At 30.6% G+C, this 16,575-nt stretch overlaps 4 protein-coding genes across 5 annotated transcripts; 2 read left to right on the plus strand and 2 right to left on the minus strand.

Annotated features, from left to right (window-relative positions):
• The first annotated feature begins 172 nt into the window (after nt 1–172).
• LOC138936701 (galactose mutarotase) lies at nt 173–2,161 on the plus strand. The gene is made up of 8 exons (XM_070302316.1): nt 173–242; nt 301–537; nt 623–768; nt 834–1,061; nt 1,204–1,368; nt 1,452–1,552; nt 1,631–1,709; nt 1,820–2,161. Exons 1-8 carry the CDS (start codon nt 173–175, stop codon nt 2,027–2,029), a joined length of 1,236 nt encoding a protein of 411 aa, XP_070158417.1. The 3' UTR covers nt 2,030–2,161.
• Nucleotides 1,163–6,213, minus strand: LOC138936628 (ATP-dependent DNA helicase DDX11). Its single transcript, XM_070302188.1, has 10 exons — nt 6,059–6,213; nt 5,076–5,950; nt 4,532–5,008; nt 3,843–4,396; nt 3,539–3,762; nt 3,226–3,405; nt 3,049–3,133; nt 2,804–2,934; nt 2,511–2,709; nt 1,163–2,149 (listed from the first exon to the last, which is right to left on the minus strand). The coding sequence occupies exons 2-10, from the start codon at nt 5,759–5,761 to the stop codon at nt 2,061–2,063; spliced, it is 2,625 nt and encodes an 874-aa protein (XP_070158289.1). The 5' UTR covers nt 5,762–5,950; nt 6,059–6,213; the 3' UTR covers nt 1,163–2,060.
• A 355-nt stretch (nt 6,214–6,568) lies between these two features.
• On the plus strand, nt 6,569–11,858 carry Dis3 (exosome complex exonuclease RRP44-like protein Dis3). Its single transcript, XM_070301469.1, has 14 exons — nt 6,569–6,719; nt 6,888–7,061; nt 7,197–7,354; nt 7,453–7,640; nt 7,736–7,962; nt 8,304–8,585; nt 8,679–8,963; nt 9,172–9,409; nt 9,493–9,751; nt 9,845–10,088; nt 10,323–10,543; nt 10,624–10,792; nt 10,910–11,191; nt 11,336–11,858. The coding sequence occupies exons 1-14, from the start codon at nt 6,666–6,668 to the stop codon at nt 11,489–11,491; spliced, it is 2,937 nt and encodes a 978-aa protein (XP_070157570.1). The 5' UTR covers nt 6,569–6,665; the 3' UTR covers nt 11,492–11,858.
• Nucleotides 11,859–11,995: 137 nt separating this feature from the next.
• Wda (will decrease acetylation) lies at nt 11,996–15,989 on the minus strand. 2 transcript variants are annotated; one of them, XM_070301470.1, is made up of 10 exons: nt 15,864–15,989; nt 15,609–15,763; nt 14,605–14,944; nt 14,046–14,278; nt 13,780–13,962; nt 13,545–13,700; nt 13,079–13,226; nt 12,827–12,995; nt 12,552–12,735; nt 11,996–12,488 (listed from the first exon to the last, which is right to left on the minus strand). In XM_070301470.1, exons 1-10 carry the CDS (start codon nt 15,936–15,938, stop codon nt 12,368–12,370), a joined length of 1,764 nt encoding a protein of 587 aa, XP_070157571.1. In that variant the 5' UTR covers nt 15,939–15,989; the 3' UTR covers nt 11,996–12,367. The 2 variants fall into 2 exon arrangements, with proteins under 2 accessions (XP_070157571.1, XP_070157572.1); XM_070301471.1 differs by having other exon boundaries at nt 14,605–14,852; nt 15,864–15,953.
• Between the last annotated feature and the right edge of the window lie 586 nt (nt 15,990–16,575).

Genomic DNA, 16,575 nt, shown 5'->3' on the forward strand with positions numbered 1-16,575 from the left:
TCATTTTGTCAGCAGAAACTAATGTCACACAATTGTTTGATGTAAACGCGAAGCTGCAATGACAAAATTTTTCATTCTCATCGCATCATATATCACGTCATATATGTGATTTGGCAAATAACATAAAAAATTAAAAAAAAAATAATAATAATAAAATTTAAAAAAACAGAATATGGTCACCTATGATTGTGATTGCAAAGATATCGTAATTACGGAAGGAATTTTTGGAGAGATTTTTGCCGGTATTTTGTTATTTCATGTCCGGCTTTTGACATATGATTACATGAAAGGCTCTTACAGAATCTCTCGGGGATAAGATACGTCGCAATGATAATAAAGAATATTACGAGGCAGAATTATCCTCGCATATCGATGATAAGGGACCTCGGCTGATACCAGTGAAATCCTATACGATGATTAATAAGAATCGTATAGAGATCACCGTCATTTCTTGGGGTGCCACGATCGTTTCGCTAAAATATCCCGATAAATTCGGACGTATCGCGGATGTTGTCCTTGGTTTTGACGATTTAAAAAGTACAAACTAATTAATTACATATTTATTCATAATATTCGATATTGGATCTTATCCCGAATAATTTATAAATGACTTATGTTGCAGGCTACACAAATCCCAGGATTAATCCATTCGTAGGATGCATACTGGGTAGATGCGCGAATCGTATAAGAAATGGCTGTATTGTCATTAAGGGTAAAACTTACCAACTTACAAGGAATGATCTCGACAAACATCATCTGCACGGAGGTGTATGTTCGCCCGTCTCACATTTTCTGTTCGAAAATTAACGCCTTCTTCTATTTTTCTTCTGTAGGAGAAGGGCTTCGGTCGACGATTATGGGACTCGCATATCGAAGGCTGCTCGATCGTCATGACTTACTTAAGCGAAGACGGTGAAGAGGGATATCCAGGTACGGTGTTGAGTACGGTGAGATTCAAGCTGACACCTGATAATAGGCTGGAAATAGGTATCCGGGCAACCACAACAGACTCCACGATAGTCAACATCTCACACGGTTCTTTGTTCAATCTCGCCGGACATGTGATTAACATAATATACTTTATGTAAATTTATTGGAGCTGAAATCATCTCATTCGTAGAGTTTAAAGAAAAAAAAAAGAAAAATATTTCATATAATTAAATACATGTTACTTTTTCAAGTTATTCATCTTATGTATTGTAGGACGCCGGTAAGAAGGAATTGATAAAGCATAAAATCTCATTAAACTGCGATCGCTGGACCTTCGCAGATTATACTGATCCGATACCAACTGGCAGTATTCGAGGAGTCGGAGGAACCATCATGGATCTACGTATACCGAAGTTCCTGGAGAGCTGTATCGAGAAGGTGTCCCTAGTTTTGCGTAGCAAATTAACACTATACAATAGATAATTTTGATAGAAAGCGTAATAAATTCGTGTAAGTTACAGGTTCCTCCGGGAGAAGGATATGATCACAATTTCTGCATCACGCCAAACTGGCATGGAGGTAGCACACATGTTGCTCGAGCCGTCCATCCAGAAAGCGGTCGGTAAGAGGTTTTTAATTATTCAATATGTAGGTACAGTATATATTCTGAAACTATATAATCATATACATATATACGCAGTGTTTTGGAAGTTTATTCCGATCAACCTGGCGTACAGTTTTATACAGGTGGCCGTTTATCAACATACACTATTTCTGAGGTACTGTCAATTTATAATTAAATGTTTATAGCGATAATGAACATATTAATTTGTGCAATGAAAAAATATATAAAAATACTAAATTCTTACAAGAAATATTATAACTGTAGACTGGCAATAACATTGTTGTTAAACAAGATGACAGTCCGAATCGTGAAGAAGATGAGGAAAAAACATTGACGACAGATCGAATAGAACAAGATGCGATATCTGAATCATCGGCGCTTCTTTTGGGAAAGCAAGGTGCTCGCTATGTAAAACATTGCGCTTTCAGTATTCAACCGCAAAACTATCCAAATGCTATTAATTATGTAAGTTAAAGTGTTGCAAAATTATATTCTTATGATATATTCATTGATTTATAAGTCGTGAATTAAATTTTTTTTCAGGCACATTTTCCTTGCTCCATTCTACGGCCCGGAGAAATCTATTGTCACGACCTAATTTACAAATTTGGCATTCAATTGGCTAATTATATGTGATATATTATTAAATTACCTTAAAAGCACATTAACTCTTCCTTATACTTAGTAGAAAAAAATTATTCAGTATGTTGCAATATTATATAGTATATCTAGTATCAGTAAAAAACATGAATCCTTAAATTACAAAAAAACGTTTCTATTTAAAATCAATCTTATATTAGTAAAAAAAAAAAAAAAAACCTTTAGACACACACTAAAACGTATCAAATAATAATTAAATAGTAATCTTTTTAATTGATCTACTAGCATATCACTGTTATTATCACAGATTAGACTGTTTTAATTCGTTTTGCTGAAAAAAATTTAGCAACGTTACCAATTACAGGTCCAAATGAATCATTGATCGTCAGGGAACGTTGGATCCATTGTGGTAGTACTTTGACTTTATGACGATAACGTTTATCTAATAGTATAACCGTCGAGTAATCATTGATATGACGAACAGATCGGCCGATACATTGATTCACCGCTTTCATGCACGAGTTCTCGTAAAAACTGTTTCCGGCGTTCGGTTTCTAAACAGAGATCAAAAAGTAAAACAAAAGATGTTAAAACATTACGCTAAGCTACAATAACAAATTCTTGAATTCTACTTAAAGTGATACAAACCACATGTTCATTTAAGTATTTCATTTTCTCTTGCAATTCCGGTGATTTGATATTAGGATATGGCAAGCCAATGACTATAATACATCTACCCAAATCATCAGAAAAGTTTAAACCTTCACTTAATTTACCACCTGCAATATGTCATGTAAAATTAGCAAATTGCTTGAAGAATTTGTCTTTATTGATGACAAAAAATATGCACAAGTTATTTTTACATAATATATAATTCTTTAATTTATACTTACCGACTACACTGAACAACAATGATCCATTACACGGAGATTGTGGATTCTTGATGGAATGTGCATATTGATCTAATGTTACATTGACCTACATTTTATAATATAAAATATATAATATGTTTTTACATAATATCAGGCATAAATATTAATATCAACCATTAATATAATAAAATAAATTACTTGTGATGCTAATTTAGGTTCACGATAGATATGTTTCTTTACAGAAATTTTTGATGCAATGCCAGATTTATCTAAATGCTTGAATACTATGTCTTCATAGCTGTAAGATGGGAAGAATACTACAATTCCAGCTGGTACAATATTACATATATTTAATAGAGCTCTACCTAATTCATCCAGCTGAAACAAAGTGCCATTCTAAATATTTTGTAATTAACTTTCACCTATCAGGACTTACATACATGTATATGTAGACACAAATATTTTTTAGATTTATTTTTCTAAATATAAGAAAAATGAAGAATTTTATTACCAATTTTATATCTTGTCGATTATAAAAACTAAATTCGAATTCAACTCCAGTCGGACCACGTATCACAATGTTGGATAGAATATTTTCTTTGGGAATTACGTGATCGCATGAAAATGTCATAATTCTATCCGGCATTGCACCTGCCATTAGGAACAGTTGATCTATAAATTCAGACATGGGTTCCATTGTGCCACCAGCCAATATCACCGATCTGGCATCTTTCACTATGAATTGTATAAAAAATATAAGAATAAAAATAAAACGAGAAGTATATGTAGCTTAAATAAGTATTCAATGCATGTACCAATATCGTGAAAATTTGTCGCTGGGTTTAACAATAGAAATTTTATAATCCCTTGCCCGATAGTGGCACCAGGTAAAACGCATATTCTGCCGTCTATGTATCTACTTTTCAAGCATTCTAGGAAGTTCAAAATTGCCATTAATGGATTGGTTGTTTGTTCTTCATTATTTTCTGCTATATCCGCGATACTGGCGGTTCCTTGAGATAATGTATCTTTGTTTTTAATCGAGTTTAGAAATTCCGTAATACCGGATTTCTTTATTTTCTGTTCATTGATTTTTATGCTATTGCCATATTGCTCGACAAATCCTTGTAATTTATGAGCAAGTTTCGAAATTTTAACGAACTCCAATAGCTTGAATATATTTACTGTATCAATCTCTGTAAGCATTTCGAATTCTTCTATTTTGTATAATTTGGTTGTTACTGTTTTATCGATCTTGTCATTGGGATGAGATCTTGTTGTTGCTCCAAAGAGAGTTAAAATCTTCTTTAAGCAAAAATTTAGCTGACTTAAATATAATACGCTTTTAGCTGAGAACAAAGATTCAAATCTGTAACCATGTTACTCTTAGTTAGAAATTTTTATTTTAATATATAATTTAATCAGAATTTTAATATATTTAATATATAATTTAAATATTTAATATAAAATTTAATAAAAAAAAAATATATTACTGCATTAATACCTTTTTTGATATTGTGAAAGCTGACTGTAACAATGGAGCAGATTTCTCCCTGTAATTAAAGAACTATGCATTCCTTCAATGGCATCCAATAAATTATGGGCTTCATCTATTATTAAAACATTTCCTTTCAAATCTATTCCTAAATTATCTCTTGTGCTCTTATGTAGGATGGAGTTGTATGGAACCAATATCAATTGTCCATTTTGCAGAGATTTTCTTGAACCATAATATGGACAAGTATTATTTTCTTGCCCTTTTTGTGCAATCTCTTCAACATCTTGAATACTTGTTAAAATTTCAGCCATCATTAATTTCTGATCACCTGGCACAAAGGGACAACCGCTTGTGGTTTTTAATTTCTTTAAGTCCTTTTCTTTCTTAACAGTAGTCTTTTTCCTTTGTAACTGTAGGCAGATTTCATTAATCAAACTAATATGTTTTAATCTCTTGACACTTTTGTTAATGCAGTAATTTTGTCTGGAAACAGAGCAAAATATGAATAAAGAGCTAATAATATATAAAAATATTAATAATTCAGAAATACCTTGACGAGAGAGGTACTACAGAAATATTTTGAGAATAAGGAGATCTCTTCAATTCATGTACAAACTGTGTCAACTGTGAATGTGTTCTGGAACAGAAGAAAATTTTAGTATTCTTAAATAATGGTTCTTCTGTGTCTTCTTCCTCAGAACTTTCTGAATTTGACAATGCATCTTCCAAGATGAGATCCTTTTCAACATCAGAGATATCCAAATCAATTTCTTTCGTTTTATTAGACTCTGTAAACTTTGTTGTGGATTGTCGCTTTATCTTTCCAATCATTTTAGTTTGAGTAGCTTTCTTTGATTCAACTATCTTTTTAAATTTTTCTCTCTCACCTTCATATTCAAGGAGTGCATTTAATTTAGCTTGTAATAGCTCCCTTTGACTATTTAGCTCTAACTGTTCTGTTTGCATTGTAAACCAATCATCAGATGGCTTTTTACAGTTCCTTATTTTATTATCTATTTCTGCAATTATGGAAGTTAGTTCCTGCTTTTTCCATTTTTCATGATCGATTAACCATTTAAGTGCACCACAAATGAGAGATAAAGATTTTCCAGTACCAGTTGGACTTTCAAAAAGACCTAATTTGCCACTTTCTAAACAATTGTAGAGTTCCTTCATAAATTGCTTTTGAATTTGATATGCTGGAAAAGGAAATGGAAATTCTTGCGGCGGTTCCATTCTTGTACGTTTATCCTATTATCCTTATAAATTTATATGCAATACATTGCCACCATTCCAAGATTATCAAATTTCAAAATGTTTGTTTTTAAAATGCAGAAATAATTGCTATTGCCTTTTTTATCTTAAAAATAAGAATATTTTGTTCAATTCATGCAAACTGTGTCAACTGTGAGTGCGTTCGAAGATCTGAAAGAAAAATAATGATTTATTTTTATAGACTTTACAAAATTGTTTTTTAGCAAATTAATTTATATTAATTTATATTTCTAACATATAAATAAACGATATACATACGTAGTGATAATAAATCGTCAGTTTTTTCCACATTCATAAATTGTATTTTGATTTTTATATATTTCCTGCGTTTTCTCTTTGTGCGAAACTCGCTGCTAAGTTTCCCGCTTGTTTTTTTGTGGAAGGGAGATTCAAAATACAAGAAATGCTTTGAACATATAATACAACAGAGCAAAGTAGAGGTCTGTGCTTTACAGCTGAACTGGCTGCACCAGCCCATCCTTCTCCTTCCAATAAGGAGAGAAAAAGATAAACTCTGAACCAATGAGCCAGTTCAGCTGCAAAGAACAGACCCTAGCTCTCCAAAAATGCAAGCAAAGATGTGTTCGGAAATACTACTCGTGGCGTAAAATATCTTTTAATTGGCCAATCAGAACCAAAGACTTTTTTGTTCTGATTGGTTAATTCAATGGTACTCTATCCGAATAGGATTTTTGAATACATCTCATAAAGAAAACTAACTCTAGCGGCTGGAGCGCACATTAATGCAGACATAACCATAAACGCGCGTGTGCGTGTAACTCTAATAAATTTTATTAAAATATTTAGATATATGTCTATATGTTTCTATTAACTATTATAACGTTTAAATGAATTTCCTTGAGACATGTTGACAACAAAGGTTTTTTTTAGAAAGACGAAAGGAGGAAATATATTTAAGGTATGGTTTTATTAGTATAGATTTATATATCTCTTGGTGTAATTTATTAAAATTTTGAAAATTCTTTGTAAAATTAAATTTATATATATCATAATGTATTTATGAAAAATTTCTCATGAATAATACTCTCATCGAAAGGATATTTAAATGGTTGTTTTCATTCATTAGACCGTCAGAGAACACTATCTCAGAGATGATATTTACTGCGGGTTTAAAGCATGTAAGAATTGTAAGGCAAGACTTCGAGACATGGTATTGGATGAGGAGGATACTGGTGTGAAATCTTCATTAATTTCACTTCCATATGTTCTTATACTGGATACAAATATAATTCTAGATCAAGTAAGTCATATTGAAGTAATACAAGTATTGTATTTTTTTCTTTTTTTTACATATAGTTTTAATTGCTTTTTGTATTTGCAATGATTTTATATTGGGTTATATAATACAAATGTGATGTTTGATTTTTATTTACAGATAGATATATTGGAAGAAGACGTTATCACCAATGTTATTATCCTGCAAACAGTGTTGGAAGAGATTCGACATAAAAGTTCCAATGTATATAAAAAGTTGAAAAACATCATAAAAGATACAAAACGAAAATTTTTCGTGTTTATTAATGAACATCATCGGTATGCATAATATTTATTACATAGAACAAAATGATATTTTAATGATAATTGCAATCTCATAATTAAACAATATTTTATATTATATATTGTTTTTCTAGGGAGACTTATATTGAAAGGGAACCAGGTGAAAAGATAAATGATCGTAATGACAGAGCAATACGAGTAGCAGTCAAATGGTATAACAATCATTTAAGCTCTGATGATTACAATATAAAGGTTGTTTTGCTGACAGATGATATGGAAAATAGAACACGTGCAGCTGAAGATGGCTTATTTGTTCTATCAAGTGAGATATATCTAATTTTAACTTACTGAGAAATGTTTTTATATATATTTTGATACAATTGTAATATCAAAAATATGTATTCCTTTTTTGCACAGTGGAAGATTATATTGCATCATTGGAAAATTCAAGTTTGTTATTGGATAAATTAAGCAAACATTCCTATACTTCAGATACTCAAAGCCGGGAGTTGTTTCCCTGCCATCTAACACCTGTAGAAGTGCATGATGGCGTATCATCTGGCAAACTATTGCAAGGAACATTTTTGGCATCAAGGGAAAATTTTCTCGAAGGGAATGTAAATGTTGAAGGAAGGGAGAAACCTGTAAGTGATATATATATGTTTATAGATATTTTAATGTATAGTACATTAATATTATCGATTTTAAGGAGGAAGATATAAAATATGTATTTTGAGAATGCTTTAAATAAATAATTTATTTTAAGCAAATTATTCAATGTGTAAATTATAATTTTTTATAAATCTTTTGTAAATTAATGAATATTATATAAATGTATGTGAAATGTAATCAAAAAATTCTCAAATATCCTCATTGCTTATCAAGTATCAATGAACCTGTCTTTAAACTTAACATACATTCTACATGCGTCTAATAATTATTAAATTATAGTTATATAATCTTTTTCTTATTTTTATCATCTTAGATATTTGTGCAAGGCCGTACTAATCTTAACAGGGCAGTCGATGGCGATATAGTCGCAGTTGAGATCCTACCAGACGATCAATGGTTAGCTCCTAGTGAAATCGTTCTGCAAGATGAAGAAAATGCAGATGACGCTGATGATGCTTCAGAAGATGAAAAAGTGCTTACTAAAGCGAATTCACTGAAAACAAAAGAAAAAGTACCAACAGGTAAAATCGTCGGTATTATTAGGCGGAAGTGGAGACAATATTGTGGAATATTGCAGCTGAGTCCGATTAAAGGAGTAAGAGTTTCATACTATAATTGCATTAAAATAATTTTTATATCTACTGTGTATTATATATATATTTTTGTCTTTTTCATTATTGATGTACAGAACATAAGACATCTATTTGTGCCAGCTGAGAGGAAGATCCCCAAAATAAGAATCGAAACTCGACAAGCTGAAATATTGAATAAACAAAGAATTATTGTCGCACTCGATTCATGGCCGCGAAACTCGAGATATCCACTCGGCCACTTTGTACGAGCGCTCGGCAATATAGGAGAGAAAGAAACAGAGAATGAGGTGTTACTTCTGGAACACGATGTTCCACACAGTCATTTCTCCGATGCTGTTCTCAGCTTTCTCCCAAAGCTACCGTGGGTCATTACAGAAACGGTATGTGTGTGTGTGTATATATATACATATTTAGCTGAAAATTCGTTGAACCAGTCAATTATTTCAAAGCACCAACAGCATAAAAAAAATGCTTTGATTATATACAAATATCTAAATAATTAAATGAATATAATGTAGAATTGCTAGAACTAATTTATAATACTTAATATAAATGTGTAATTTATTCAATGCATATATAAATCTATAGGATATCGTGCAAAGAGAAGATCTTCGACATCTGGATATCTGTTCTGTGGACCCACCAGGCTGCACTGATATCGATGATGCATTACATTGCAGAAATTTACCAAATGGTAATTTTGATGTTGGCGTGCATATCGCTGATGTATCGCACTTTATAAGACCCGGAACTGCATTGGACAAGGAAGCAGCGTCACGTGCTACTACTATATATCTTGTCGATAAACGAATTGATATGGTCCCAGGTAAAATAAAAATGCTTTATTTTGAATTATATATTACATAAGCACTTTTGCAGTATAAATTTAAAAAATATTTTCTATTTTAGAATTACTCAGCTCAAACCTTTGTTCTTTACGAGGTAAGGAAGAAAGATTCGCGTTCTCTTGTATGTGGGAGATTGATCCTGATGCAAACATAATCAATACAAGATTCTGCAAATCTATAATTTGTTCGCGTCAAGCTATGACGTATGAAGAAGCTCAATTAAAAATTGATGACGCCACTCAACAAGATGCTATCGCACAATCATTAAGAAGATTAAATCAATTAGCCAAACAGTTCAAAAAGAAACGTCTAGAGAATGGGTAAGCTTGTTAATTCTTAATTATATTTTAAATTATATTAAAGTACTTTTTTCTCTCATATATTTTTAATAACATTAAATAATTTATTTATAGTGCCTTAACTTTAGCATCACCAGAAATACGTTTCCAAGTAGACAGTGAAACTCATGATCCCATTGACGTGGAAGCAAAGAAACTGAGAGAAACTAATTCTATGGTAGAAGAATTTATGTTGCTTGCAAACATCAGTGTCGCTGAAAGAATATTGAAAGAATTTCCAGAATGTGCTATGTTAAGAAGACATCCTGAACCACCACAAAGTAATTTTGAGCCATTGATTAAGGCTGCAAAAAATCAGGTATGGTTTCAATTAATTTAGTTTAAAATTTATATCCGAAGTTTAAATATATAAGATATTTAATATCGAAAATTGTAAAAAGTTTTAATTATGATTTTTCTCTACGTTTTTCTATAAGAATTTTTGTCTTAGATTCAAATAAGAAATCCGGCTATTTTTTTATACCAGTCATACAAGTCACTCTATATTTATTACTTAATAGCAATGGCTATAATATTTTGAAATTCATTGTAGGGTTTCATTGTTAATACAAATACTGGTAAAGAGTTGGCACAATCATTAGAAGAAAGTAAAATGGAATCAAATCCTTACTTTAACACAATGCTAAAAATACTAGCTACGCGATGTATGTTGCAAGCAGTATATTTTATCAGTGGAATGCATCAACCGGAAGACTTTAAGCATTATGGGTTGGCGTGCCCCATTTATACGCATTTTACATCTCCCATTCGAAGGTAAGTTATCCAAAAGCTATCACATTATTATTAAATTAATTCCAATTTGGATATTTCTATCATATCATAAAATCTTATAGATATGCAGATATAATCGTGCATCGATTATTGGCTGTATGTATAGGCGCCGATGCGACTTATCCAGAGTTATTAGATAAAAAGAATAACCATCTGCTGTGCCAAAATCTAAATTATCGGAATCGAATGGCACAATACGCTGGTCGAGCTTCAGTCGCACTTCACACACATGTTAGTTGTCTAGTGTCTAGTATATTATAAAAATATTCGACTAATATTCTTTTTTTGTCCATAATTTGGAACATTGCTTAGAACTTGAATTTTTAACGAGATTTTATTGTGTTTCAGCTATTTTTCCGCGATAAAGTTCAGGATGAGGAAGGATATATTCTTTTTGTACGAAAAAATGCTTTGCAAATTCTTATACCAAAATACGGTTTAGAAGGAACGTTGTATCTAAGTAATCTTGCTTCATCAAATTCTATTACGTTTACATACAATTCGGAAGATCAATCCCAAACTTGTGGAAATGTTGTATTTCGAGCATTTGATCGTATTATTGTGCAAATGAGTTTAGATAGATCTAATGTCCAACATGAAAAATTAATTTTTAAACTCGTAAATCCGGAAGTAAGTATATATATATATATATATAGGCTAGTGAAAAAACGTTAGTTTATTTCAATATATAGTTCAAAAGAAAAGAATATGTATACAAAAATACAATTTTATATTTTTAACGTTTTATAATTTGTTAATTCTGTTTGATTATAGATTCCAGATTTCAGTGTTCCTTCACTAAATAGAGAAGTTGTCACCGAAGAAGATTCTATGAAGGAAACATTAAAACGGAAAGCGGGAATTCAACAAGAATCAACCAATATTCAGAACAAAAAAGCCGGAAAAAAGAAAAAGAAAAAGAAGAATTAAGATTAAACTCATATTTTAAATCTGATGCAAATTATATAATGAAAACGCACACATTATTTTATAAAAACTGTATTTTTACCATTATTCACAACTTATAAAGTCTTTATAACAAGACAAATAATTATTAATGAACATTGTTAGACAATATTCCAAAAGAATCTTATATGCATAGTTACATAGACATTATAATGCCCGGTTTTAATCATCACATAGACAGAGACATAATAATGATTATTAATTAAAATTAAGAAAAAAGAAGTGATTCTAACTTTCTAGTACTAACTAAAAACGGGAAATTTGTACTTGTTATACATGTGTATAATTTTGTAATTTTGAGATTAATAGATTGAAATATTCAAGCTTCTTACACATTGCAATATAAATATGTTTAATGACTTTTTTTTTTTTTTTTTAAAGTAAAAAAATTTGATTTCACAATACAAATGATATACTTAAAAAATAAAATTAAAAAAACAAATAAAAAATGAAAAACACTTGATTACATCCGTCAAACCTGATCATTAAAAATGAAGAATTAATATGTCTTTTACGACAAAAAACTGTTAAAAGCAATGATATGAAAAATCAATACACAATATATACAATATCGACAAATTATATAGAATAAATAACAAATTTTTAGTTGGATACTTGAACAATGATGCATTTTCTATTTATAAATAATGTAAAAATATATTATGCTGGATGCTATGAATAATTTTTAGCTTCAGAGATTAGAGATATAAAATAGATGAGTATAATGTTAATGAAAACAGTGATATTTACTGAAAAATTTTTAGCAACTAGATAAAAAAGAATCTTATTTAAAAATATATTTCATTCGAAAATAGCATAGTAATAAATAATAAAAATTTCTTATGCTGTGCCAATACAAATCAACGAATTGTTCTTCTTATAATAATTCAGTGAGAGAATGCTTGAGCAAGATGTTGAAAATATTTGCGCCTCCGATTGAGACATTGCGCTTGACGATCCTCTAAAAAGAATATAAAATATAAAACATAAACAAATTGAAATTTTGTAAGATTTATAAGCATACCCATTCAAAGTGTTGATAAAATCCTGAGTAGGCCATAATCGTACAATTCCATCTATGCTCGCACTGGCGATATATTGGCCATCCAAACTCCAATCTACATTCATGACTGTATCTTCATGGCCTTTTAATTCGGTGAGTAATGCATTAGATGCTAAATCCCATATGGATATACACTTGTCGTCACCTAAGCAATATGTTTTCAATAAAAGACAAATGTTTATATTGAATAGTACTTTCTGATTGTATAATTTATATCTCTTATCACATTCGATTACCCGCAGCAGCTAGATATTTTCCATCCGGACTAAAAGCTAAAGTATAAATGGTCGATTGCGCTCCGACATATACTCGGACTAAATTTCCATCATCTTTGGCCCATAATCTTATGGTTTTATCGGCGGAACCAGTCGCTAAATATCGGGCGTTCGGATGAAATTTTATACACTAAAATGGATATATGCATAAATATACCATACCACTGTAAAACAAATGTATAATTACAGATATAATAATGATGAGAAACATACATTGACATCTAAAAAATGACCAGCAAATATTCTTAGAGGAAACGTTCTATCCAATGACCATAATTTGGCAGTTCTATCATGTGAACCCGTAGCAGTATATAAATTGAACACACTGGTATCCATGCACCATATTGGGTAACTATGACCGCTGCAATGAAACAAATATAATATTATATATTATACATTTCGTTATAACATGTATCAGTTTAATGTAAAAAGATTTATCGAGCGTTTTTATGTTAAATATTGTTTAAAGGTAAAGTTAGGAAACTGAAGATGGAAAAAATATACTAAAGGCTATTATAAGCATTAAAGATTAAAAAAAAGGCAAAGTTACTTAAAATTTGTATAATTATTTCTAACATTATTTGAGTAGTTAAATATATTTATTTTACAAAATGAAAAATATCGCAATACTCTTTCATTACTTACTTTTCCAAAAATTTGTTTGATTAATTCCTATTACCTGTATACTGCTGCACATGAATAATCGTTGAGCCTCCATGCTCTCATATCCTTATCACTTGATACAGAAAGGAGAATGTCTGCTTCTGGAATAAATCTTAAATCGTGCACTACATCTGTGTGCCCTCTTAATATTATCGCTCCTGCTTTGCTTCTTCTGTTATTGTAAAATTGCGTAATTATCTCATAAGATGTTATTTATTAGCTTAAAATTAAAGAAAATTGTCGCTACTTACATTGTGTTTTCGTGTTTGTTAAATTTATAAAACGGTGATACATCACAGATAAATGGAACATGTGTTTGTTTATCTTTACGCTCAACTAAAACCGTTTCACCTATACCCCATAAGCGTATTTCGGCCGTATTAAATCCTACGGCTAATTTATCCATTTTAGGTGCAATAAGACCGCAACTTGCACTATAAAATATATATAGAAAAGATACATTAAACATAAGTAATATCACACATTCATCATAGAAAAGATTTAAAATCCCATTTACTTTTCTATAGCATTCTTCACTGTAAATACCCTTAATGCTTGATGAGCATTATTTCGTATTAATCGTATTGCTTCCTGTAATTCTCGCATTTCGCGATCAACACCTGTACCAGATGGTTGTTCCACATGACCATTAATACTTGTTTCATATTTTTGACTTTTTTCTTCGTATGTTTCTCCATCCATTTTAGGACTGCCTGTCTTTCTAATTATTGTGATATGTGTATTTATAATCTGTACAGAATTTATAAAAGAAACAGTTTCTCACAATACAATACAATTTATGTTGATTTAATTAAATATAACATGAATGAAAGAGAATAAAAATATAAAATCTCGATAGTAGAAGATCAATCGAGAGATCAAGGAAAAACAAACGACCTTTCCTTTATAGTGTTGAGATATATTGCTTTAATATAAATTGAAGAAAATGCAAATCACAATAAAGAATTAATGTAAAAAAGAGAGATTGAATATTGTGCTAATTTTTTATGAAATTTAAATTATAAAAAGAAATATATTTAGAAGCACAAAAATATGAATACAATTAATTATATTACCTGCATTAATATTATATGTCCATATCTTGTAAGATATTGTCGTAGACAAATGTGAGCTGACTCGGACAGATCTACTTTGTACTTTCTAGTTCTGAATGCATTCACCAAAGATCTCAATTCAATATCCTGTACTGAAAATACTCTAGATAATTCTTCTAAGAAATCTTTCTCCGTGTCACTCACGAATTCATTTTGATGTGCTTTTAAGAATTGGATTGCAGCCTGTCTGTTACCAGCATGTAACATCTCTAAATAAAGGTGACAAAATATTGGAAACAAGAGTCCTTGTAATTCTACTTTTATTTTTTCATTGAGTACAATATTCATCCACTTTTTTAATCTAGAAGAAGAATTAGAATTTTAGTGTATTGTATGATATATATCACAATTATCTTTAAAATTGATATATATAATATTGTTTTGTGAAATTGCTGATGTATTAACTTATTAATAGAAAAATGTTACTATTTAATAGGAATATAAATATTTTTAATTGAAGATACAACCGAGAAATTATTAATAATAATATAATGTATGAATATGCTATATTATATATATGTAAAATTTTTGTACAGTATCATTGTATCATTGTATATCAGCTTATATATCACTGTATTTCATTGACGTGACAGAATTTCTAATTTCAAATCTTAAGAAATATCAGCCTTAATATTTTTATATATTAATAGTGATAACTTTTACTTTTTAAATTTTTGTTTTTACAAGAAAAAACGTCGAATGAATAAATTTTTATGAAAATCTAAGCAGAGCTAATGAGAAACTAAACATTTTTATCTCAAATTTTTATCTTCTTTCGAAGAACTTGTAAGATTTAACTTTTTAATAAATAATTAATGTAAAAATTATATAACGATTATAAAATTGAGATACAACACACAGAAGGTAAGATGCTTTTCTTCTTCTAGATAAATGTTTCTTCTTTTAGGTAAATGTTGTGTAATATGTGATCTGAAGAAGAGATTCTATCAGTCAGTAAACCTTACCGTTGATAAGCTTGATCCGCCGCGGTAACGTCAACGGTGATGGCACTAAAAACGATCGAATTATCCTGAGAGGTACCGCACTCGGCGGTTGCATTTAACGTCATTTGATCGCTGCTCTGACAAAACAACTGATCCCCCTTATAATAGTCGTTGGCCTGCGAACATCGGAGAAATGACAGAGGTTACAATACGTTCCGTTACCAATTTCTATGCACGTGGAAAGAAAACTGTAAACTGTAAGAGCATTTTCGGCACCTGATAATGACGTCGTTTCAAATAAGATTCGATCGTCGCGCTTATCACGTCGCTTTTCATTCGCTTCATCTTCATCGAGACCCGACGACGTCTCGAATCAGGATTCACACATACAGAATTACGTGACAGTTGCGACACTATGAACCATGCGACGTAAACCGTAAACTGTGTGTGTTCGCCTGAAAAAAAAGGGAATGTAGAGTGCCGTCTTCATATAGTCCTTTCTTATATTCAAGATCGTCCGAATGTGATCTTTAAATGGCCTCGAGACTTCATCCAGCCAATGAGATGGCCGTGTAATATGTGTAAACCGTACTTGAGATCATCTTGAATATAAGAACGAGCCTTAATGTCATGGCGGCAAAATTACATTGTGCGATCGACGAAAGATGTCGCCACTATGAGTTAAAAGAGCGAGATTGTTTCAGCGCAATCAGCCATTGCGCATTTGAACTGATTATTTCCAAAAGACTTGTCTTTTCTGTAAAGTCTCTCGAGATTTTTGTATATAATATGGATGTAGTGTATGTTGCTTTCCAAAGATAAGTGAAAAAATAATAGTTCCAAGATGATATACTAAACAGAAAAAATATATATATATATTGTATAATATAAAATTTGAAATAATAATATAAGATATAATCTTCCTTCTTCTTTGTTTTAGGTTTGATTTTGACTTTACCGAGAGCAGAATTTTAGTGTAACATTTAAT

The sequence above is a fragment of the Polyergus mexicanus genome, unplaced genomic scaffold, assembly GCF_030449975.1.
Source record: "Polyergus mexicanus isolate NDT 795.1 unplaced genomic scaffold, iyPolMexi1.0 SCAF_9, whole genome shotgun sequence".
Lineage (NCBI taxonomy): Eukaryota > Metazoa > Arthropoda > Insecta > Hymenoptera > Formicidae > Polyergus > Polyergus mexicanus.